Source organism: Salminus brasiliensis, chromosome 16, assembly GCF_030463535.1.
Source record: "Salminus brasiliensis chromosome 16, fSalBra1.hap2, whole genome shotgun sequence".
In the NCBI taxonomy this organism is placed as follows: Eukaryota; Metazoa; Chordata; class Actinopteri; order Characiformes; family Bryconidae; genus Salminus; species Salminus brasiliensis.
In genome coordinates this window covers 2,537,509-2,563,499 of record NC_132893.1, presented here as the reverse complement: position 1 = coordinate 2,563,499, position 25,991 = coordinate 2,537,509, and the positions used below count along the sequence as shown (strand labels likewise).

Here is a 25,991-nt window from a genome sequence, read left to right as displayed (position 1 = left end):
TTTTCAGTCTGTGAACAGTTGATGTGCCTTGGCAAAAAGTTAAGTTTTTGTCTCATCTGTCCATAGGACATTCTCCCAAAAGCTTTGGGGCTTGTCAACATTTAATTTGGCAAGTTTTAGTCTGGCTTTTTACGATTTGTTTTCAACAATGGTGTCCTCCTTGGTCATCTCTCATGAAGTTCACTTTGGCTCAAATAACAAGTGATCTTGCACTGATGTTTCTTGAGCTTGAAGTTCACCTTTAATCTCTTTAGAAGTTTTTCTGGGCTCTTTTGTTACCATTCGTATTATCTGACTTGATCTGATTTGTCATTAATTTTCCTCCTGCGGCCACATCCAGGGAGGTTGGCTACAGTCCCATGGATCTTAAATTTCTGAATAATATATTCAACTTTATTCACAGGAACATCAAGCTGCTTGAAGATGGTTTTATAACCTTTACCTTTAACATGCTTGTCTATTATTTTTTTTTCTAATGTCCTGAGACAACTCTTTCCTTCGCTTCCTCTGGTCCATGTTGAGTGTGGTACACACCATGTCAACAAACAGCACAGTGACTACCTGTAGCCCTATATATATAGGCCAACTGATTGATTACAAGATTGTAGACACCTGTGATGCTAATAAGTGGACACGCCTTGATTTAACATGTCCCTTTGGTCACATTATTTTCAGGGGTACCATAATTTTTGTCCAGGCCTGTTTAATGAGTTTACTTTTTTAAAATAATGTTGTTTAAAATAATGCTGTTGAAGCATGGTTCAAAATCAATGTAGAATTTTTATTTATTATTAGTTTTTTCAAATTCAAATTATTTCTGTGACCATTATGGGTTAACTGAGGGGTTCCAACAATTTTGTCCATGTGTGTAACTGCTGTTACTAAGTGAGGGATACAGTTGGCTGAGGTACGCCTAATAATGGCTATAAACAGGCTGGGCTTGGGCAACTGTACTTTGCTCACTTTTATGCCAACATTCCATGCAGTATTTGGCCCTGACTCTGGCCATCTGATGTTGTGTGTTTGGCCCTTGTCTGACAAGTAGACTTTCCAAGTGCCACCAATCCAGGCAAGTCCTAGCATAGATGAAATTGAGGGATGTCGGGCATACCTGGACCAGAATAATTTTCTTCCTGGGCTTCTTTAGTCAGATGCTGGAACCAGCTAATAAAACAGCTCCATTTTTGGCTACATTGGCACCCATCATTACACCCACCAAGGTGTAAGTCTACCAATGTAAGATCATTTATTTGTGTTGTACAGTGCTTGTATATCTGATGCTGACAGATGTTCTCCGCAACAACCCTAGAGAGCTAAGAATGGCTGAGAGGAAGTGGAGAAAGTCACAATATGTTTCCTTTCCTCTCCAGAGAGGTCAACCAGGTCTCTTGTCATTCCAAGACTTGACTACTGTAACTCTATTCTGGCTGGTCTGCCTCTGCGCAGCATCAGGCCCCTGCAACTTGTCCAGAATGCAGCGACACGGGTCCAAACTCACTCATCCATGTCTTTATGGACCTTGCTCTGTGCACTGGTATGCAGTCATGTTGGAACAGGAAGGAATTCATGCTCGCAAAGTTGGGAGCATGAATTTGACCAAAATCTCTTGGTATGCTGAAGCATTAAGAGTTCCTTTCACTGGAACTAAGGGGCCAAATCCAACTCCTAAAAAACAACCTCACACCATGATCCCCCCCTTCACCAAACTTTACACTTGGCATAAAGCAGTCCAACAAGTACCTTTCTCCTGGCAACCACCAAACCATGTTCCACCACTTTGGCCAATAAAACTTACGGGCACACAAATTATGAGAAACTTTGTGCCAAGTTTGAGGAAGTCCATGGCGGTGAAAGCGGCAACTTTGAGGACTGTGATGGGCACCGACTGCCAATATATTTTCAAGCACAACCTGGCCCTTATGTCGAAGCAATGTGAAGATGCAAAAGCTGTCCTACACTCCTTTGAGAAGTCTTTTACTCTGTAAAAAAATGGCACCTGTGAACAATACCTTTGGCTGTTGTAAATAAGAAAAAGGTGAGTCAACTGACAATTTTGTCACTTGCTTGCATGTAAAGGCAGCCATGTGAGAATATGACAAAATCTTTAAAAGTTACTCAAACAGAGACAAAACAGTTTACAAACTGTCATTCTCATGGAATAAAGTAGAGGATCAGTAATGGACCAATCTGCAGCATTTGAGGCACCGCAGCAAGCCACCATATTTACCAAATTGGACTTACACAGTGCCTACAACCTGATTTACATTAAGCACATGGAGGATGTCATTCATCACTCCCTCATTTTGAGTACCAGGAGGAGGCCCTGAGAGGCCCTGGGTCACTAGACATATGTTGGAGAGTGACAAGCACAATATTGGGGGCTCATATGCCATAGTCCTTGCCCTTTTTGTCTTAGAAGTTTCAGGCCCTTTTAAAATCTCCAAATCCTTCATATCCTGTCATGCAAAGGTTTTGTAAAACTGCCTTCAAAGACATGCATATAGCCTGGATGCATTTGTAAAGTTATAAAGGAAGTCCAGCTTTTACTCATTCCCCAGTTCTGTATCATGCTTTCAGTTTACAGGGAAAGCGGAGTGCTGGTCTTGCAGGACTGGTTTTCTGCACAGTTTGGTGATTTTCCTGCTGAAACACATTTGAGCAAGGAACTTGTGCTGGACCTCAGCCCTCAGTTCCCCACCCCTGGTTAATGGCATGTGAAATGCAAAAAGATTAAAAGGCCTCAGTCCCAAACTAAACACATCTACACTTTACATACACTCTTGACAAATAAAGGTGTTTTTTTAATGGTTCTTTGAACGATGCCATTGAAGATCCGCTTTTGGTCCGAAAAATAACCATGTTTGTCATAGAGATGTATGCATGTGACAACCCTGACAAGAAGGTTGAAAAGATATCTTCACTTCATGTAAAAGTTCTTTGCCAGTTCTATACCAGGTTCATGGAGTAGTGGCCTAGGCTATAGTGTCTACCCTCTCCAGCATTTCAGGAGGGAGAAACATACAGCTTCTATTCTGTTCTGTAGAATGAAGGTGTAGCTTTCAGGGCAATAAAACACAAGAGACATTTAGAGTATTTGTTGGTCAATGGTCTATGGGTTGGCCAGACGTTGGCCTAGATGATGTATGGACCAAGCATAGTCCTCTGCTCTGCACATCTTTGTTGTTTTGTGCTCTAATACACCACATTAAACTCTGGATGATCAGCTGTGTTGGGAAAATACTAAAATATGTATCATAGGGGGTCCTCCAGGACCAGCAGTGGTGTAACTGTACAACTTCTTTACTGTTGAAAGTAAAAATCCATCATGAGCCCAGGGCCACAGTTTGAAAACCAGGAAAAAGAATTAGAGTACCTGTAAACAGCTGTCTCTGTAGACAAGTTTTTAGCAGTTCACTTCAGGTTTGTTTTCCATTTCACATCATTTGTTATTAGGTATAATTGGTACATTTAGAAAATGTAGGACTGAATATTAGTCTTTATATAGTTGTTTGCAATTTTATTTGTGGCTTACACTGTTATTTACCATAGGATGTTCTGTGGCTCTGTACCACATCCTAAGAACTGTAAGAATTGCATCAGTCAGTTAAAGGTCATTTCATGATGTAATGTGTATCTGACCTGTTCATCTGAGACCACTTAAAGCCTTTCATTAGTTAGATTATTTATAACATGATATGGCCTATTATCAAAATATTTACCTGTTTCCAGCCCCCATGTCTCCTAAGATCCCATTAGCAATGACAGTGTTGGATAAACAGGCTGTTCAGTTAACACCTCACAATTAAAGGTGTCAAATAAACAGGGACATGGTGATGCAAGTAATTGGCTCTGCTGGGAGGTTGTGTCATGGTGTTGATGATTACTAGACCTTACTGCAACTTTCTTTACTACTTTTCCTAAACATTCATAAAAGTCATAAAAGACTGGTCACAGATGTAGTGGTCACACAATACAAGAGGACAGATAAAGGAATCTGAAGGAGCTTTCACTTTCAGGGCTTTATCTGTATTTATCTGTATTGTTCTATTGTTTATAGCCCGTGACCCCTGTATCAAGACCACCACTGCCTCCCGGTTTGGCCATATCAATGGACCACTAAGCAGAGCTTGACCTTTCAAATTGTGATGTTCTTATGAAACCTGGACAAACAAAGCAAGTTGTTTTCATATATAAACAGATTTGGTATTCTACTTTACTCCAAATTAATTTTTTTTTAGTTGTCGTTTTAGCTGAATATCATTTCAAACAAAGTCTAGATCAGTGGAAAATTTCATCTGCCTCTGTGATGTGGGCTGTATTTAACTGGCTAATGTACATCAAGTCCTCCCTAAATCCACTGACATTTGCTATATTCTGTCCATGGTTTAGAAAATCACTCAAGTTTTATTGTGTGCTCTTTTTTAAAGAATATTTCAATCCTCATCTTTAAGTCTTTAACTTCAGACTGGGCTAAAAATAGACCAACCCACAGTCTTTGGCCACATTCAAGACAGTGTCATAATCAAAACATGGAATCATTGTTTGTCTCATTAGCTGTTTCATTGTTTTAACATATTTATCTGGAGACAAGTGAAGACTGAAGACTGTCAGAACTGAGAGCTGGCCGAGTTACTTCCTCATGTAACCTGTTGGCTGTGTGCTCTCATCATTTGAATGTATCAATTAAGGTGACACTTGATTCAGAGTGATCCTTTTTAGATGAAATAAATACTCATCAGACTCTCAGTAACATCTCAGCAACATCTCAGTGATGGAGCAGCATCTGAACACATTCAGTAGATCATCAAGATGCTTTTACTGAAGACTTCTACTGAATCCAGCTGTTCTTCACTTTATTTGGAGAGTCCAAGTCCAGATCTGTAGATGTTCACCAGATAAATGACTGATCATCTAACAGGTCTAATACAGACCATCTCATCTTCTTCCAACAGCTGCTATAGACCTGCTGCTGACACCAGTCTGAAACTGGAGTTTAACTGGATTAGGCTGGGATTAAAGGGCCAGGGTGAGGACTGGCTCAGGTTGGCTGAGGTTGGGTGTCGGAGCAGGGTTAAGGTAAGGCTTTGGGAAAGACTGGGTTAGGTTTTAGGGTCATGGTCAGGGTTAGGATTTGGGGAAGGCTGGATTAGGTTTTGGTTTGAGTTTAAGGTTAGGAATAGGTTTTGGGTACGACTGGGTTAGGTTCTGCTTAATGGGAGTAGGATATAAAGTCTACTTGATGTAACAGATGAACAGTAAATATAATGAATGTCAGTAAAGCATCAACAGAACATCTTCAGGATCTTTACCTCAGTGTGTTCAGATGCTTCACTGCTGCTACTGCACTGATCTGCTGGTGATGTGTTACTGATACTCTGTTAAGATCTTATTCAGCCTTCATAAAGGACCACTCCAAATGAAGTGTTACCTTAATTAGTGCTTAGTGAGAATAATGACAAGAAGTCCTAACAGAGAGTCCAGGTCAGATTCAGGATGTGTTTTAAAGAGCAGAATTCTTCACAGCTCTGCTCTGATACTAATGGATGCCACTGTCCTCCTAGACTAACCACATCCTAAATAAGGAAACATTGGTGAATGTTAGAATCTTATGAAAACTGGATAAGTGGGTTTTTAAGAAGACATTTATTCTTAAGAATATTTGATGAATTAGGCCCATTTGATGGATTTCTCCCACCTTCCCCTGTATTTATTTCTGGACATAACATCAGTAATGTGTATTTTGTCACATACATATTACTAGTATTTAAAAAGAATAATTAAATAAATGTACACATAAATGTCTTACAATAAAGAATATGTATTAAACTTACACACTCTCATAAACACTCTAAACAAAGATTCAAGGTGGCCTTCATGATTTCCCTGATGACTGGACAACCACTACCATTTCATGGGAGCAGAACTCTTTGTACCATGGAGGAGAGTTCTCAAAGGTTCTGCACCAAACTTTCTATTACCAAATTGGTGGCAGAAAAGCTGTGCCACACTTGTTGATCCTCTCACACTCTTGGTGACAGAGTTTTAATGGAATACCAGGGTATTGTGCCAATTACTTTGCAGAGGGCTGTCTAAATGAGAGGACAGTGCTATGACTTGCCCAAGCCACTAATTGCTACTTGTGATGGGGTTTGCCGTTTGAGCTATTATACAATTCCAAAAGAACCAAATGTCATATATTTCAGTATTTCAGGCTTATAGGATCCCTTGTAAGGCAGCAAATCTCTTGATTTTCTTTGATTCTTTGTGCCCAATCAGTTATGATGACATTAGCTATTGGCCAACTTAGGCCCAACCACTAATGCAGTGATGTAATGCTGAGTGTCAGATGAGTGACTGGTGTTTGGGACACTCTAGCCACTCATATGAAAGTGGGAGGATTCATAAATGGGTATAAAGAAACGTGGAAACACAGCCCAGTCTGTCAGGTCAGCATCACTGGACGACACAACAGAGTCAGTTCCAGCTGACAGACCTGCGTTTCTTTCAGATGGACGACACAGTAAACTACAGGAAGAACCTCACAGTTCAGTACTGCTTTCCTGGGAACAGTGCATCGTGCAGAAAGGAGATCCAATCAGGCCCCGGGAATATCCTCTTGTTCATTGTCCTCTCATGTGTATCTGTTTGCACTGTGTTTCTGAACCTGCTGGTGATCATCTCCATCTCTCACTTCAAGCAGCTCCACACTCCAACCAACCTGCTCATCCTCTCTCTGGCTGTGGCGGATCTTCTCGTGGGAATGTTTGTTATGCCAGTGAAAATAATGCAGCTGATAGACTCCTGTTGGTATCTTGGAGAAACAGCATGTTCTGTTTCTGAAATGATCAATGGTCTCTCAGTTTCAGTATCTCTCTGTAGCCTGGTTTTGATTGCAGTTGATCGGTACATTGCTGTCAGTGACCCTCTGCTTTATTCCACTAGAATCACAGTTTCTAAAATCTCTCTGTTCATAAGTCTAGGCTGGTCTTTATGTCTGTTGTATGTTATCACCTATTTTTACTTTAATGATCATCTTCTTCAATCTCAGATAATCTCCAGATGTTATGGAGAGTGTGTAGTGTCTGTAAAACACTCCTGGGTGATCGTTGACATGGTACTTTTTTTTCTAACTCCTTGCTCTGTTATACTGATCTTGTATTCAATCATTTTTATTGCTGCAAGACATCAAGCTAAAGCTGTCAGAGCTGTAACTGATGCTTCAAAGAGACATGGGTCTGCAAACTCTTCTGAAACCAAAGCAGCAAAAACTCTGGGACTTGTGATCTTTGTTTATCTTGCTTGCTGGATACCATTTTATGTAAGTTCTCTATCAGTGGAAAGTTTCACAACTTCATCAATAGTCTGGACTGTGTTTGGTTGGCTAATGTACATGAACTCCTCTGTGAATCCACTGATCTACGCTATATTCTATCCATGGTTCAGAACATCAGCAAAGTTTATTTTAACTTGTAGAATATTTGAATTCTCATCTTCAAGGTTTAATTTGCTCCCAGAACATTTTTAATTTCAGGCTGATTTCATGTGACTAAGCTAAGTCCACTTCAGTCACTGACCACATTTAGGACAGTGTAATATATAAGGTACAGAATGTTTACATTATTTGTTGTTTTAGACTGTAGTAAACAAATCTTTGAAAAATAATTTTAATCAACAGGAGTAATGTAATAATTAGCAATTCAGCCTTAAAAGGACACAAATAAACTTAATGATGTTATATTTTGAAGTCATTAGCACTTAGACATTAGAGCTTCTAAGAGCTGGAATTGGTATACGGTCATGTATAAGCTAAAAAAAGATAAACCCATGGCCTGGATTGTTTTTGCTCTCTTTACATGTGTAGAATAACCCTCACTCTTTCCTGCCCTTCAGGATTATAAACCATTATAAATGAAATGACTGGATATTCAAACACAAAAGCAGAAAAAAAACTCTTGAAACTCTGTGTGGTAGATTTTTCTTTAAATGTGGCTATGACTGGAAATGGGTACAATGGCAGGGTGTGCAATTTCTCCATTAGCATTTACAACAGCAATGGAGGCAATTTTTTAGGGGTTTTAAATTGGTCATGCATGGAGAGCGGTTGCCTTATGGCACCTGGCTCCTACCTCTTAGGGCATACATGGATGATGTGACAAATACCTGGCAGCACTGATAAGGTTAAATGATAATCAATAAATGATAATAGGTTAGTAACACTTTTGCAAGAAAGGTTAATGATTGAGGGAGAAATGATATCTTCTTTCCTAGAAAAAACAGTTTAGGTAGGTGTTAAAGTGCAGCACTGATTGATTAAGAGCAGGTTGTGGAATTGAGGATTGAAATGGTGGAGGCTATTTATAATATTGAAAAGTCTTTTCTGCAAGGTAAATTAAAATTGTGGTGTCTGCAGTTTGGTTTGATGCCTTGTGTAATGTGGCCACTTATGGTTTGAGATCCCAATTACTGAGGTGCAGAGAGAAGGAAGGCAGGTGTATAGCTACTGTTAGGTTCATAGCTACTGCTCATTTAAAACAGCTACCACCATTAATGCTTTGTGAGAACAGTTTGGGGTTGGCCCCTTTCTGTTCCAACATGACTGCGCACCAGTGAACAAAAGTCCATAAAAACATGGGTGAGCGAATTTGGTGTAGAAGACTGGCCTGCAAAGTCATGACCACAACCTGAACACATTTGGAATGAATTAGTGTGGAGACTGTGAGCCAGGCTTTCTTGTCCAACATCAGTGTCTGACATCACAAATGCACTTCTGGAGGAATGATCAAAAATTCCCATAAACACACCCCTAAACCTTGTAGAAAGCCTTCCCAGACGAGAAGCTTTTATAGCTGCAAAGGGTGTCCCGACATTATATGGATTATGAATGAGATGTCACTCAAGTTCATATGCTTGCAAAGGCAGGCCGACAAATACTTTTGGCAACATATTGTATGTCCGTTAAGATAAGGCTATTTAGAGAGTACACAGTGAGACAAAACAATGTTCTTCCAGGACCATGATGCAAAACACAGTGCAGACAGAAACACAAGTGCATACAGACAGTACAACACAATGCAGACAGTACAGTACAAACACAGAGGGCAAATGAGACAGAGAGTGCAGACAAAAATGTGCGTGTGTGTGTGTGGAGGAGTCCATTCATTTAGTCTCTGGAGTTAAGAAATCTGATGGCTTGTGGGAAAAAGCTGTTGCAGAGTCTTGTTGCATTGGACCGGATGCTGCGATATCTTCTTTCCCATGGGGTCGTACACAATGAAGCAACAGGGGGTGTAAATATCCATGAAGGATGGGAGAGAGACTCCTATGATCCTCTCAGATGTCCTCACTATTTACTGGAGGGTCTTGCAGTCAGAGACAGTGCAGTTCCAGTGATTTAGCTGCTCAGAATGCTCTCTATGGTGCTTCTGTGGTAAGGATGGGTGGAGGGAGACAGGCCTTTCTCAGCTTTCAGAGGAAATAGAGACACTGCTGGGTTTTTTTGGCTGTAGAGCTGGTGTTCAGAGTCTAGGGGAGGTACTCCGTTAAGTGGACAACAAGGAACTTGGTGCTCTTAACAATCTCCACAGAGGACGTCTCGATGTTTAGCGAAGAGTGGTTGTGTTGTGCTCTCCTGAAGTCAACAATCATTTTCTCAGCATTGTCTACATTCAGGTGAGGTCCTCTCTTTTGCTGACTCGTCCCCTTTGCTGTTTAGATGAGGTTCTGTGGGACGATGGTGTTGAATGCTGAGCTGAAGTCTGTGAACAGCATTCTGGCATAAGTGTCCTTCTTCTCCAGGCGGGAAAGAGAGAAATGTAGTGTAGTGGTAATAGCATCATCCATGGAGCGGTTGGGATGATATGCAAATTCCAGGGGGTCCAAGGAAGGTGGCAGTTGTGTCTTGATGTTCCTCATGACTAGCCTCTCGAAGCACATCATAATGATGGGAGTAAGTGCACGGGATGGTAGTCATTGAGACAGGACACAGTGGACTTCTTTCGCACCAGGGTGATGGTGGTGGTCTTGAGGCACGTTGGGACAGTGGAGCTGCTCAGGGAGATGTTGAAGATGTCTGTAAGAACACCTGTCAGCTGGTCTGCACATTCCCTGAGCACTCTGCAGGGGATGTTGTCTGGTCCTGCAGCTTTCATTGAGTTAACTCTGAGTTTTCCTCACATCCACTGCAGTCAGGTACAACACCTGCTCGTCTGGATTGAGCATGATCTTCCTTGCCAACGTGTCATTTTGTGCCTCAAACCGTGCAAAGAAGTCGCTATAAATAAAATTTCACAATCGTGAACCCCCAGCGGAGAGCAGGGCATAGCATTGTTACACCATTCTGTGTTGATGTAAAGACACATGCCTCCACCTCAAGTCTTCCCAGACAGAGCTGTGCTCCTATCTGCTCTTAACAGGGTAAGCTCCTCTAGCTAAATGGTGCTGTCTCGAGGGAGCAAATATTTGCAAGGCATAGCAGTGGTGGCTCAGCGGTTAGAGCTCCGGGCTGTCGATAACAGGGTTGTGGGTTCGATTCCCGGGCTCGGCAAGCTGCCGCTGTTGGGCCCTTGAGCAAGGCCCTTTACCCTCTTTGCTCCCCGGGCGCTGGAGTTGGCTGCCCACCGCTCTGGGTGTGTGTGTGTACTCACTGCCCCTAACGTGTGTGTGTGTGAGTGTGTGTTCACTACCAGATGGGTTAAATGCGGAGGACACATTTCGCTGTATGCTGTACAGTGACAAATACATGCACCTTTACCTTTTTTTTACCTTTATTGCCAGGCAGCTAGGACTAGCCTTTAGCCTCATGCGATTTCTGTCTCTCTTTCGCTTTCTCTCACACCATTTGCAATTAGACCTCCTCTGGCATCAGGCAATGCCATGGATTGCAGGCCTGGATCTTGTAGCAGGCTGAGCTCTCGTATCTTGTCTGCAGAACTCCATTTTGGAGCTTGATTTTTGGTTGTTTTTCTCCACCATAGCAGGGTCTGGCAGTGGTAAAACATGTGCATTGGTGTTCTCGTGAAGTGGCCACTGGAGAGGTCGATGCCCCTGAGGTAGGTGTGGCCAGAATCTGCACCCCTGCACCTACTTCTTCCACCATATCACCCCTGCCAAATGGAACTACAGCAAACAGGTGACTCATAGCTCATGATACATGGCACTGGCTTGAGGGAGCAAACCACCCCTTGCTAGTCTGGACAGACCACAAGAAGCCTACATCCAACAGGCCAAACATCTGAATCCATTCCAGACCAAGTGGGGATTGTTCTTTACTCTGTTTGACTTTGTATTGCTGTTCCATCTAACACCAAGCCCAATGCTTACTTGCGCCAGTGGCAACCCCCTCCTCAATAGAATGCACCACGACTGACCATAGGACACAGTCAAGCGATCCCACCTCACTGGATCCGATCTGGGTGGTGACTTCCCGATTGGCTTTATATCCCTGGGCCTCTCAGGGAAAGGGTACTTTAGTGGGGCATCCTCCTGGTCAGGTTGCTCTCCATATTGATCCTGTAGAAACTGAAAATTAACTGTTAGGGAAAATTACTTTTCTCCACTGTTGGACAAAGTGTAGACATTGCTGCTCTCTCCACTGCTGCCTCATAAATGGTCTGGGGTCTGTGCACTCTGTCCCCCCTCCTGAAGTCAACAATCAGCACCTTGATTTTGCTGATGTTGAGGGAGAGACTGTGTCAGTGCACCACTCAGCAAGGAGCTTCACTTCTTCCCTGTATGGTCCTTCATCATCATTGGTGATGATGCCAATTATTGATCTGGTGTTGGTAAACACAGCAGAAATAAAAAAAAGGTTTTGTAACATGGGTGTTAGCTCATTCCAGGTGGAGTGCTATGTGAATTGCCAGAGAGACATTATCATTAATAGATATGTTAGCACAGAAGGCAAATGAATGAGGGTCCAGAGTGCCAGGAAGACTCTTTATGTCAGCCAAGATCAGCCTCTCAAAGCACTTCATCACAATGGGTGTGAGAGTGATGGGACAGTAGTCATTCAGCAAGAGATTGGATGATGGTTGTGACTTTTGGGCAGGCAGGAATGGTAGACAGTGCTGACATACTGAATTGTGAGGTTTAAACCTTGATCCTTGACTTTCGTGTTTAATCCTGTAATATTTTATAAATCCAAACATTTCAATTTGGATTTGGGACCCAAATGACATGTTATTTGGTGTGGATAGAGGCTTGAAGGCAAGTTGTGTTACATAGGGACCTCCTAGTCCTGTACCATAGGACCATAGGGAGTGGTACCATAGTTTGAAGGGCCTCTCTAAACATAAGCTGAGAACAATTTGTTATGCATAAAGAACATTGAACCCTCTAGCCTCACCTGTTTTGAGATTATAACACCTATAAGCAATGATGCAATGCTAAATATGACATGAGTAGCTGGACCTGCATCTCTTTCAGATGGACGACACAGTAAACTACAGGAAGAACCTCACAGTTCAGTACTGCTTTCCTGGGAACAACTTGTCTTGTAGAAATGAGGTCCAAACAAACCCTGCTAATATATTCTTGTTCATTGTCCTCTCATGCGTATCTGTGTGCACTGTGTTTCTGAACCTGCTGGTGATCATCTCCATCTCTCACTTCAAGCAGCTCCACACTCCAACCAACCTGCTCATCCTCTCTCTGGCTGTGGCGGATCTTCTCGTGGGAATGTTTGCTATGCCAGTGAAAATAATAGAATTTCTAGACTCCTGTTGGTATCTTGGAGAAACAGCATGTTCTGCTTCTTCAACACCAGAATATAAAAGGTATAGCTATATAATTGTTTAATAAAAAGATAGTCCATGACCATTTGTCTGTATAGTCATGGCCAAAACTATTTGCACCCCTGCAATTATTTCAGAAAATGCACCACTTCTCCCAAAAATGTATTGACCGTCTGATGTCATTCAACACAGGACTGAGCTGGGCAAATTATTGTTGTTTCATTTTTCTTGTTATATCATGAGATAGCATCAGCATTAGTAATCAGAACACCATATGATGATTTTGTATGGACTGGTGAGACCAAGATTAACTTCATTAGGACCAAATAATGGAAAAGGGGTCCTAATGAAGTTGGGAAAAAAGCTAAAAATGGGAAAAAATCAAGGATCTGCTAATTAACCAAAACAAACCATTATAGTGTCATGGTTTGGTTTTACATGTCCGCTTCGTGACAGTGCTCACATATCTTTCCTGTGGGTGTAACTCGTAGTGATAGCAGCACAATGAAGTCAGAAGTTTACAGAAAACAGAAATTCACTGCTCAGGTCACTGCTTGTGAAAATGTAATCCCCAGGTTTGTATAGGTATCTTTCATGTACTCCATCATCCCCACACCTCTCTCCAGATCATTAAGTGACTGATGCAAGAGATAAACTAACCAATCATATATCAAAGGGAGAAATTATGCTTAGGTATAAAAAGGCATGGCAAAACATTAAATCTGTCAGTGTAACATTACTGAATGACATAAAAGACCTGCTTCTGTTTTAGATGGAGTACAGGAAAAACCTTACAGTTCAGTACTGCCTGCCTGGGACAGAGATGAATCTCCTGGAGATTAATAACACAGAGTTCAAGCAAAACATGGAAATTCTGTACTGTTTTCCAGACAACAACTCATCGTGCAGAAAGGAGGTCCGATCAGGCCCCGGGAATATCCTCTTGTTCATTGTCCTCTCATGTGTATCTGTGTGCACTGTGTTTCTGAACCTGCTGGTGATCATCTCCATCTCTCACTTCAAGCAGCTCCACACTCCAACCAACCTGCTCATCCTCTCTCTGGCTGTGGCGGATCTCCTCGTGGGAATGTTTGTTATGCCTGTCAATATAATGCAATTAATCGATTCCTGTTGGTATCTTGGAGAAACAGCATGCTCTGTTTTTCTTGTGATTAATTCTATTTCTGCCACAGCATCTCTCTGTAGCCTGGTTTTGGTTGCAGTTGATCGGTACATTGCTGTCAGTGACCCTCTGCTTTATTCCACTAGAATCACAGTTTGTAAAACCACATTAGTCATCATTCTTGGCTGGTCGTTTGCTGCATTCTATGTCCTCTTGGCATACTACATAAATGACCATCTTCTTCCATCTCAGATATCCGCTAAGTGTTATGGAGAGTGTGTAGTAGTCCTTTAATTTTATTGGGTAATTGTTGAGCTAGTGGTTTCATTTCTAGCCCCTTGCTCTATTATACTGATATTGTATTCAGTCATTTTTTATATTGCACGACAACAGGCTAAAGCTGTCAGAGCTTTAAAAAAATGTGTCTCAAACAAGCCAATACCTAAATTATCAATCACTTCCGAAATGAAAGCAGCAAAAACACTAAGCACAGTCATTTTTATTTACCTTGCTTGTTGGATACCATATTATGTAAGTTCTCTGTCAGTTGAAAGCTTGACAACTACATCAGTCGTGTGGACTGTGTTTACCTGGATAATATATATGAACTCCTCTGTGAACCCCTTAATATATGCCATTTTTTATCCATGGTTCAGAGCATCAGTTAAGTATACAGTTACATGTACAATATTTGAATCCTCATCTTCAAGATTTAATTTGCATAGTGAGCATTTTTAACCTAGGGCCTCGATTTTTAACCACATGCAGCTTTTTTTTTACTAAAACTAAATCTATCTTTAATGCTGTGCTGCACAGCTCTGTGTAGAATTATTATCTACAACACAAAGTCTTTATTAGTTAGTACTGGTATTGGTGCAGTAGCGGTGTACTGATTCTGAACTGAAATAATATTTGAAAATAATATTTTTGTGTTGCTGTGAGTGCCTGCAAATGCTTGTTTTCCATATTTACAATAAAACAAAACACTGATAAACCAATATTGCGAGCTGCCTCTCTTAAAGTATGAAAATTGTACAAATTATATACCCTTTTTATTGTACAAATATGTTAGTTTGGTAGTTTAAAAATGCATGGGATAATAAAATAATAATTTGAATGTTATTATGAAGAATTCATGCTGAACTGTGACCCAAACCCAACCTTGTACCAGAAATTAAGCACAGAATCATTAAACTTCATTTATATTGCTTTATGCTATGATTGTTTCTGGGGGGTGGAGTGTGGATGTACTGTGTACTGATTGCTTTAGAGAATATGTCAACATAGAATGCTACTAAGAATACTTCTGTCAAAAAATGTCTACATTAATAAAACACTTTATTTTAGAACCTGTTTCTTAGCAGTAATTAAACTACTAATAGGCATTTAGTAAAGTCCTTGTAAATAGAAACATATAATTTGTAAATATTCTTACAAATGTTTTATATATGTATTTATATCATGTAAATATGGTTGTTAGTAAATTATTCATAAAGCTTTTATCTACAAATGAGTTACATGTTATGTAATTGTAATTTATCAGTTGCAAAGATTCATGAATAGGAAGAAGGCATGCTAATGAGGGAATATAAACAAGCAATAATTACCTTAAAACACATTAACCAAACATGTGGTGGTAAATATGGTCACATTTCAGTTATAAACACACTTATGTTATGAATATGTTTGTTACATGCACATTAGTTGTACACTGTGTATAAGTGTGAATAAATCCCTAAAACTAAGGGCACTATTATACATCATGAAGTAGATTAGTATGGCTTTGATGTATAAAAGGTGGAGCTAGTGAATCGGTAAGCTGTGGATGGTGCTATAATTACAGGATCTGTAAAGTGTAGCTGCTCCAAGTAGGGTCATTGTTGCACATGTCATGAGTGGTGTAAGTGCACCAGTTGTTTCACTGCAGTTCACACCAGTGATTCAGCAAAATTGACCTAAAACATTAGTATTACTGTAAGTAGATGGTGGCATATTGTGTTGACAACCCTTTCTGTGACTTTGATGCTGTAAAAAATTCATGTATAACTTCATGAGCTCAAAAATGCTTAAAGATCACTTACAAATAGTGTGCGAAGGGTTGAATAATTTTTTATTTATGCAAAACCATCAATAAAGTTAATTATTCTTTATTATCAACACATCACTTTTAATAAATGATTACGAATATTGGGAAAATAGCTTCCAAACTAATGTCTTTAGGGAGTCTACTAATTACCCCATGCTGGTATTTTCTGGCCAGACATTCACACCACTCCATTTGAAGTTTCTCTGTTTCCTGTTTGCTCTGAGTCTCCAGATCTGCTTTTTGTAACTCCATCCCTCTGTCCTCTCAAAATAAATCAAATCAAGTTTATTATCACATGACATTACACAGGTATAAAGGTGAGTGAAAAGCTCACGTGCATCGTTCCTCATGGTAGTAATAGTAATACTGAATATTTACACATTAAGATAAGATAAGATAATCCTTTATTAGTCCCGCAGTGGGGAAATTCTCAGTGTCACAGCAGAAAGGGATAGCCATGTCACTCCACTGCTGCGTTCTCTCCACTGGCTTCCTGTAGCTGCCCGCATCAGATTCAAAACCCTGACGCTGGCCTACAAAGCCAAGAACGGACCAGCCCCTCCGTATCTGATGGCAATGGTCAAAAGCCGATCCGCACCAAGAGTCCTTCGAGCTTCAAGTACGGCTCGGCTCGACCCACCATCCCTCAAAATCCGCGGAAGACGAGCGTCCAGGCTTTTTTCTGTCCTGGCACCAAAGTGGTGGAACGAGCTGCCCCTGGGTGTCCGAACGGCCGAGTCGCTCGCTGTCTTCAAACGCAGACTGAAGACCCACCTCTTCAGAGAGTACTTGGACGAATAGTTCTATGGTCGCCTTATTGTATTGTGTTTAGTAATGTCTAAGCTTGGAGGTATCTTTTGTATTATTAGTCTATTCTAACTAGCTAAGGTTTTCTTGGGTAAATAGCAAAGCACTTTGTAAGTCACTCTGGATAAGAGCGTCTGCTAAATGCCGTAAATAGCAAGACACTTAGTTACAACTTATTAGTTAACTTATACTATACATATACACACAATACAGACACACTATACATACGTGTTTACAATATTACAATCAGTTTACAATATTACACTGGATTCAGAGCAGTTTAAATGGTTACAGGTTTGATATAATCTGAAATGTTTACATTATTTACAAATAACACTGGATGGGTGTGAACTAAGTACAGTAAAATGTGTCCTCTTTTAACCAATCTGTGAACTAGGGGCAGTGAGTACATTTACATTTACATTTACATTTATGGCATTTAGCTGACGCTCTTATCCAGAGCGACTTACAAGGTTCCTCGTATCACAGAGGTGGGTCAGTGTAGTGTTAGGAGTCTTGCCCAAGGACTCTTATTGGTGTAGCGCAGGATAGTCACCCAGACCGGGAATCGAACCCCAGTATTCCACGTGGTGTGGTAGCATACTGGCAGTGGTGTTATCTGTTGTGCCACACCAACACACACCCAGAGCAGTGGGCAGCCAACTCCAGTGCCCGGGGAGCAAAGAGAGTAAAGGGCCTTGCTCAAGGGCCCAACAGTGTCAGCTTGCTGAGACCGCCAATCGAACCCGCAACCCTGATAGCCCGGCACCCTAACCGCTGAGCCACCACTGCCCCACGCCACCAGTGCCCCATGTAGTCCTTTCATAACTCCACTCTTATCAGTAAAACGTTTAGGATTTCACATGGAGAGACATTAAAATGCATTAGAAGTGTGATATTTAGAAGAATGATATCCTCATGCTCACTTTGTCAGTGTTGGCAGTGCTAAAATCTCTTCATCTAGCTAATTAGCTACTTGCATTCCTGTAAAGAATTCCACTCCTTACCTTCCCCTCACTGTTAACCGAGAAAGATAATTCTGCAGTTCTGTAATATGGCATCTGTTGTTCCTAGTTGTTCACTACAGAGAATTGTGGACACACTCCCATCCACACACATGCTATTTTACCTACCAGGTGGGGAAACAAAAACCTAGAAAGACCAGAGCAAACTCACAAAGACAAGGGGAGAACAAACCAACTCAGAGTCAGAGACCAGTGCAAGGTTTGAACCCACACCCCCAGGCCCCTGGAGCAGTGTGGCACACATGCCACCTGCAGCACCACTGTGACTGCATGATACTGAAATATATGTGAAATAATAATATCTATAAGACAGGTATTATTCATGTATAGTTTAGTATCACTACACAACTACAATAGTTGCTGTGGTCTATTAATTATATAATTATGGTCTATTATAATACCCACACCGTCCACACCTAATCTGCATTTGCCCACACTGTAATTACTGATGAAATTATGAATATCTCATGAGATGGCAATGTGAGGAGCGGATTTGCCATTCAAATGTGAGGGGGAGGATATATGCTTTGGTATAAAGAGAGCAAAAGGGCCAAATCAGCCAGTTCAGCATTGCCGGAAAGCAGTTCCAACCAACAGACCTGTGCCTATTTCAGATGGACAACACAGACTTCAAGCAAAACTTCACAGTTCAGTTCTGCTTTCCTGGCAACAATGCATCTTGCAGAAAGGAGGTCCGAACCGGTCCTGGGAATGTATTTTTGTTCGTTGTCCTCTCATGTGTATCTGTGTGCACTGTGTTTCTGAACCTGCTGGTGATCATCTCCATCTCTCACTTCAAGCAGCTCCACACTCCAACCAACCTGCTCATCCTCTCTCTGGCTGTGGCGGATCTTCTCGTGGGAATGTTTGTTATGCCAGTGAAAATAATGCAGTTGACAGACTCCTGTTGGTATTTTGGAAAAATGGCCTGCATTGTTTTTCCAATAATCAATGGCCTCTCAGTGTTATCATCTCTTTGTAGCCTGGTTTTTATTGCAATTGATCGGTACATGGCCATCAGTGACCCTCTGCTTTATTCTAGTAGAATCACTGTTTTCAAAACGGCTGTGTGCATAATTCTAGGTTGGTCTTTTTGTTTCTTGTATGTTATTATGTATATGTACTTTAATGACCACCTCATTCCATCTCAGATATCCACCAGGTGTTATGGAGAGTGTGTGGTATTTATAAAACATTCTTGGGTCATCGTCAGCATTCTAATTTTTTTTGTTTTCCCTTGTTCTGTTATTCTGGTCTTGTATTCAGTAATTTTTCATGTGGCAAGACGTCAAGCTAAAGCTGTCAGAGCAGTGGTGAACGGTGCCTTAAACAAAAATGCAGGCAAGGTTTCAAGCTCCTCCGAAACCAAAGCAGCGAAAACTCTGGGAATTGTAATATCTTTTTATTTTGCTTTCTGGATTCCTTTTTATATCAGTTCTTTAACAGTTCAAAAATTGACCAATGTGTCAATGGTGTGGACTGTATTTGGCTGGCTAATGTACATCAACTCTTCTATGAACCCACTAATATATGCCATCTTTTATCCATGGTTTAGAGTATCAGTTAAATACATTGTAACTTTTAGAATATTTGAATCCTCATCTTCAACGTTTAAACTGTATAAAGAACACTCATAACTGAAGGTGTGTATCAGCAAGCCTTTTTTTCTTGTAATTGCTTATGATATTAGATTTATCTTTATTATTTTATCATATTATCAGCAAGACTGTTTAAATCAAATGTAATCTGAAATGTCCCATAACTCTGGAGATTGCTAGTGAGAAGCCTAAGTACATAATATGTCCTTTTCAGAAACCAGGGTCCTTACTTAAAAAAGCTGCATGCACACATGTTTGATGAGTGATGAATGCCACACCAAAATATTTTTTTGTGAAATTTTACCTTGCATATAAAAGGATTACATATCTAAAAGCAGCCACCTATTATAATCTATTGCTATGGCTGTTCAGTGGAACTGCAAAGATAAAGTAGATGAACAAACATAATGAATGTCCTTTTATATAATTTAAAATAATTTAATTATTTAATAATTTAAAAGCTCAGTTATGTGCAGAAATAAATAAGAGCTATTAAAAATGTTGTGTATTTATCTCTTCTTCATTTTAATTTTAGAACTGTGTAAATAATATGCTGCATATCACATTTACATTTATTACATTTATTTTCATAATACTTTTTAAGGTTGGGGGGGCTGATAATCATTTGAGGTAGAGCAAATAATTATTGTCATGCAAAAACCTTGTATCCTTATTTTGACTTAATGTAAATCTGGCAGTTGTTCTGTTACATTGTGTTAAAAGTTCATGATGAATGGACAATAGAAATGCTCCCAAACAAAATCAAATATGTTACCATTGACTTTCATTGTCTTTCCATGTTCTTTTGTAGAAGTTGTCATTTTAGAGAATACAATGATTATGTGGGTGATAAAATACATAATTGTGGTCTAAATTATAGGCCACAATAATAGCTGTTTACTGACATTTATGTGTAAATTGTATTGTAATGTTAACTTCCTTGAAGCTAGTAAATAAAATAAGTAAACTCACTTCTGCGGTCTACTATGCAGGATGTCCACTTTGGTGAAAGGCAGCCATGAAGTAAGTTGGCACAGCAGTGGCAGTACCGCACAGTATAACACCATTAATATTAATTACTAGCATTTTTTTAACAATTCCATGAAATAGTCTATGCACGGTATGGTTGCTAATATGTCTTTTGAAGTATGATAAAATCACTGAATTTAACAAAAATTCACAATGTCTCATCTCAAAATATTGGGAAAGAGAAAAGTAGCTTTCAATATAGACAGAATTAAGAAGATTAAGAAGTTTAGTTTAAAAGAGATAAATAACTTACTCATAAAAATAAATGATCACTGTTAGAGTTCAAAAGCTGCTATGATTCTTGGTTCTGCTCTCATGCAATAGATTTTTGTCCAGTTACAAAGAATATAGACCAGTGGAGCCACACAGTCAAATTTTTCATTTGGTTGCATACAACCTTAAGAATATATGGATTTGTTGTAGGATAATTATTTAGTAATCACATGGACAACAATGCACACTGGATTAATTATTTATAGCAATGAACAAGTAGTGAGCTGGTAGCTCTTCTGTGATGTTTAAGAGATTAATAGACATGGTTTTGAAAATTAAATAGCAAGCAGGAACAAAAAAAACACCCTACTGTTAGAACTAGTCATCATGATCTCATTATCTGACCTGGGTAAGCTACAATGTTCATTTTGCAGCAAAAGTAGAGCAGTGTGACAAATTAAAGGAAAACTCAGAATACCGTGGGCAGGCTCAAGGCTCTGTCATGCCTTCTCACCATCAAAGTCCACCCCCCCCATAGCTTCTAGCCACCAGGGTTTTGGATGCAAAGTTTCCTGGTGTCTGGAGTCAAGGTGAGGGAAGCAGAGTTGCGCAGTCCAGTGCCTCTCCTAGCCACCAGCATGGGTCCACCCTGCTCACCACCCAGGGGTCCGCCAGGATAAAGAGCCATACTGCCGGAGCAGCTGGTGATAAAAAAAAATCATATTGGCTAGGGGTGTTGCAGGGTTGGTGGATGGATGCAGGAGTGGAGGGCCCTAGGTTGTCCTCCAGGCCTCCACTATAGCTTTGACCACTATCTCTAGTGGCCAAAGGAGCTGCAGCACTGAAGGGAACAGGGTCATCCTCCCGTGTGGTCACAGGTGCTGTAGCGCTGAGCTGTGGACCCATGGACTTGAGCCGGTCTTCTGGACAGCTGCTGTCACCAGAGACTTGGTATTTGGATCTGCACCACGTCAGCCGTGGGGACCCTGATCCTGTCGGCTGCCACTCCCCCCTCACAACCGACCCATCTGCCAAAGACCTGAGAGCCAGCACATGGAGCGGAGACGACAGGCGCCACTGGCACCGGAGCAGAGACGGTGGGTGCTGCTGGCACTGGAGTGGAGATGGTGAGCGCCACTGCCACTGGAGTGGACGACCTGGGAGACGCCACTGGAGCTGAAGCGATGGGCACCGCCATGACAGGAGCTATAGAGGTGGGCACCGCCATCGCAGTAGCGGAGGCAGTTGGCACTTCTGGCCTTGTAGGCAGCCCAGATGCCACTGTTGAGACAGGAACAGAGGCAGCTGGCACTGCTTGCCTTGTCACAGGCACAGATACCACAGCCGGGACAGGAACAGAGGCAGCTAAACTCTAGACAGCTTGGACATCGGCAACTACAGACCTATCTCTCTTCTCTCTTTCCTCTCAAAGATTCTCGAACGTTCTGTCTACAACCAACTGTCTCTCTTTCTCACTCTGAACAATCTTCAGGACCCCCACCAGTCTGGCTTCAAAGCTGCACACTCTACTGAAACTGCTCTCATTGCAGTTACAGAGAAGCTCCATGCAGCTAAAGCTGCCAGACTGTCCTCGGTTCTGATCCTTCTTGACCTCTCCGCAGCTTTTGACACAGTGGACCACAAGATCCTCCTGTCTATCCTTGCCGGTCTTGGAATTACCGGCTCTGCATGGCAATGGTTCGCATCATACCTGCAGGGACGCTCATACCAGGTAACGTGGCAGGGCGACACGTCCGCTCCTTGTAGTCTCTCCACTGGCGTTCCACAAGGCTCAGTTCTTGGTCCTCTTCTTTTCTCACTGTACACTCACTCTCTTGGTAAAGTGATATCCTCCCATGGATTCTCTTACCACTGTTACGCCGACGACACTCAACTCATGCTCTCTTTCCCACCGTCTGACACACAGGTCTCCACCCGTATCTCAGCATGCCTCGCCGACGTCTCGTCTTGGATGGCGGCTCACCACCTCAAACTCAACCCCAGCAAGACGGAGCTGCTGTACATCCCGGGAACTGCTGGACCAAGAAACGATCTTGCCATCACCTTCGAGAACTCACTGGTCACTCCCTCTACTGAAGCCCGAAGCCTTGGTGTAGTGATGGATGATCAGTTATCGTTCTCAAGTCATGTTGCAAACGTAACTCGGTCCTGCAGATTTCTTCTGTACAACATCCGGAGAATTCGACCCTTCCTCTCTAGAGAGGCCACCCAGGTGCTTGTTCAGTCTCTCGTCACTTCCAGACTTGACTACTGCAACTCTCTTCTGGCTGGTCTCCCTCTGCGCGCCATCAGGCCCCTGCAACTCATCCAGAATGCAGCGGCACGGGTCGTCTTCAATGTCCCTAAATTCAGCCATGTCACTCCACTGCTGCGTTCTCTCCACTGGCTTCCTGTAGCTGCCCGCATCAGATTTAAAACCCTGACGCTGGCCTACAAAGCCAAGAACGGACCAGCCCCTCCGTACTTGATGGCAATGGTCAAAAGCCGATCCGCACCAAGAGCCCTTCGAGCTTCAAGTACGGCTCGGCTCGACCCACCATCCCTCAAAATCCGCGGAAGACAAGCGTCCAGGCTTTTTTCTGTCCTGGCACCAAAGTGGTGGAACGAGCTGCCCCTGGATGTCCGAACGGCCGAGTCGCTCGCTGTCTTCAAACGCAGACTGAAGACCCACCTCTTCAGAGAGTACTTGGACGAATAGTTCTATGGTCGCCTTATTGTATTGTGTTTAGTAATGTCTAAGCTTGGAGGTATCTTTTGTATTAGTCTATTCTAACTAGCTGAGGTTTTCTTGGGTAAATAGCAAAGCACTTTGTAAGTCGCTCTGGATAAGAGCGTCTGCTAAATGCCGTAAATGTAATGTAAATGTAATGTAAATGTAGCTAAGCGCCCCTGTTAGGCTTGCTTCTCCTACCCAAACAACTTTACTCACTCCTTAAGGGCAACTCTTCTAATGAGGGGGAAACCTGGGGACCTCACCTTCACCGTCTATCATGGCCTCGGGTAGAGGAGGTCTCAATAACCTCCCACACATACCTAACAGGCTGGCCCAGAAGGGGGGTCCGTCTAATCATACACCTGGTCCAGGGATTACCTGCTACATCGATTTTTGTGGTCTGACACTGGGACAAACAATGGAAACAAACAGCAACAGAAGAAACAGGAAAAGCAAACACAAGCACTAAAACTAACAAACCAAACAGACAGGCCAAGCCAACAAACCACAAACTGACATGAAAACATATACGTTTTAACATGCACAAACCAACACGATCACGTACGAGACCAGACCAAGGAAGGCTAAAACAAAGGGGTACTTATACACAGACTACCAAGGGACACACAAAAAACACCTGAGACTAACAAGGGGGGCGTGGCCACAGAGGAGGCTCAGGTGGAAAGACTAACAAATGGGCAGGCAGGACTGACCATGGTTAGGACTGACAAACAGAGCCATGTGCTTAAGAGACAAAGGGACAGGTGTGACAAGGACAGACAGCAACAGAGACAGGACTAACAGGGGCAGGCATAACAGGCATCTCCCCCCTGTAACTGGGTCCTGGATTTCCTGACTTGGAGACCTCAATCAATCAGGATAGAAAACAATATGTTCAGCACCATCATACTCGGTCCACTGCTGTTCACTCTGACTCATGACTGGACTGGTTCTTTTCACTTCCATCTTCACCATGTTCTACAGAGGGACTGTAGAGAGCATCCTGAACAGCTGCATCACTGTCTGACCACAAGTCACTACAGCGAATAATGAGGAGAGCTGTAAAGATCATATGGGTCACAAGGAAACTAGAGTGGCCAGAGGACACCCACATGGGCTGGAGAGAATACACCAACACCTGACCTGACACAGAGACCAGGGCTAGGTATAAACCCACATTCACAGCCCCCTCACCCCCCAACCACACTTACTCGCAGCATACAGAACCTACAGAATACAGCAGGCATTACTTTATGTATTGTTTTGTACTGTTCATCAGTTCATCAATCAAATCCTGAATATTTGATGAGTTGCCAACTAATTAGCCATTCATGTGTTGGAGGGAGGGCTCATGTTTAGGTATAAAGAGAGCAAAAAATCCCCCTGTTCCGCAGTACTGGAGCAGCAACAGAATCAGTCCAACCCACAGACTAGTGTCTATTTCAGATGGACAACACAGACTATAAGCAAAACTTCACAGTTCAGTTCTGCTTTCCTGGCAACAGTGCATCTTGCAGAAAGGAGGTCCGAACCGGACCTGGGAATGTATTTTTGTTCATTGTCCTCTCATGTGTATCTGTGTGCACTGTGTTTCTGAACCTGCTGGTGATCATCTCCATCTCTCACTTCAAGCAGCTCCACACTCCAACCAACCTGCTCATCCTCTCTCTGGCTGTGGCGGATCTTCTTGTGGGAATGTTTGTTATGCCAGTGAAAATAATGCAGCTGACAGACTCCTGTTGGTATCTCGGCAAAATGGCCTGCATTGTTTTTCCAATAATCAATGGCCTTTCAGTGTTAGCATCTCTTTGTAGCCTGGATTTCATCGCAATTGATCGGTACATGGCCATCAGTGACCCTCTGCATTATTCTAGTAGAATCACTGTTTTCAAAACGGCTGTGTGCATAATTCTAGGTTGGTCTTTTTGTTTCTTGTATGTTATTATGTATATGTACTTTAATGACCACCTCATTCCATCTCAAATATCCACCAGATGTTATGGAGAGTGTATAGTTTTTATAAAACCTCCCTGGGTGATGAGTAGCACAGTCATTTTTTTAGTTTTTCCTTGTTCTCTTATTCTGATCTTGTATTCACTAATTTTTTATGTGGCCAGACGTCAAGCTAAAGCTGTCAGAGCAGTGGTGAACGGTGCTTTAAACAAAAATGCAGGCAAAGTTTCAAGCTCTTCTGAAACCAAAGCTGCAAAAACACTGGGAATTGTAATTTTTGTTTATTTTGTTTTCTGGATTCCTTTTTATATCAGTTCTCTAACAGTTCGAAGTTTGACTAATATGTCAATGGTGTGGACAGTATTTGGCTGGCTAACATATATCAACTCCTCTATGAATCCACTGATATATGCCATCTTTTATCCATGGTTCAGAACATGTGTTAAGCACATTGTGACTTTTAGAATATTTGAATCCTCATCTTCAAGGTTTAATTTGTATAAAGAACACTCATAACTAAAGACTAGAGGTCTGTGAATCAGTAAGCCTTTTATCTTTCCCTTTCTTACACTTAGTAATTGCTCGTCATGTTAGATGTATACCTATTCTTTTCATCATATTATAATCTAATCTTTCATATTTTGATGTAAATGAAGTGTTCACATTTTGTGAAGCAGGCTCTATAATTTTAA

General features: G+C 41.7%; 3 protein-coding genes and 1 pseudogene across 3 annotated transcripts; all 4 read left to right on the top strand.

Moving 5' to 3' along the window:
- Positions 1-6,499: 6,499 nt before the first annotated feature.
- LOC140536854 (trace amine-associated receptor 6-like) lies at positions 6,500-7,525 on the top strand. Its single transcript, XM_072658909.1, has one exon. It carries the CDS (start codon positions 6,509-6,511, stop codon positions 7,523-7,525), a length of 1,017 nt encoding a protein of 338 aa, XP_072515010.1. The 5' UTR covers positions 6,500-6,508.
- A 6,029-nt stretch (positions 7,526-13,554) lies between these two features.
- On the top strand, positions 13,555-14,592 carry LOC140536891 (trace amine-associated receptor 13c-like; annotated as a pseudogene).
- Positions 14,593-18,386: 3,794 nt separating this feature from the next.
- On the top strand, positions 18,387-19,409 carry LOC140537232 (trace amine-associated receptor 13c-like). The gene is made up of 2 exons (XM_072659559.1): positions 18,387-18,464; positions 18,576-19,409. The coding sequence occupies exons 1-2, from the start codon at positions 18,387-18,389 to the stop codon at positions 19,407-19,409; spliced, it is 912 nt and encodes a 303-aa protein (XP_072515660.1).
- A 2,732-nt stretch (positions 19,410-22,141) lies between these two features.
- On the top strand, positions 22,142-25,815 carry LOC140537231 (trace amine-associated receptor 13c-like). Its single transcript, XM_072659558.1, has 3 exons — positions 22,142-22,344; positions 22,540-22,756; positions 24,827-25,815. Exons 2-3 carry the CDS (start codon positions 22,585-22,587, stop codon positions 25,813-25,815), a joined length of 1,161 nt encoding a protein of 386 aa, XP_072515659.1. The 5' UTR covers positions 22,142-22,344; positions 22,540-22,584.
- Positions 25,816-25,991: the final 176 nt, after the last annotated feature.

Bases quoted from the DNA above. Each gene is read 5' to 3' on its own strand.
- LOC140537232 (XM_072659559.1), top strand. From the start codon at position 18,387: ATGGACAACACAGACTTCAAGCAAAACTTCACAGTTCAGTTCTGCTTT. The intron at 18,465-18,575 runs GTCCGAACCGGT...CACTTCAAGCAG, and splicing joins ATGCATCTTGCAGAAAGGAG to CTCCACACTCCAACCAACCT.
- LOC140536854 (XM_072658909.1), top strand. From the start codon at position 6,509: ATGGACGACACAGTAAACTACAGGAAGAACCTCACAGTTCAGTACTGC.
- LOC140537231 (XM_072659558.1), top strand. From the start codon at position 22,585: ATGGCGGCTCACCACCTCAAACTCAACCCCAGCAAGACGGAGCTGCTG. The intron at 22,757-24,826 runs GTCATGTTGCAA...AAAACTTCACAG, and splicing joins TGATCAGTTATCGTTCTCAA to TTCAGTTCTGCTTTCCTGGC.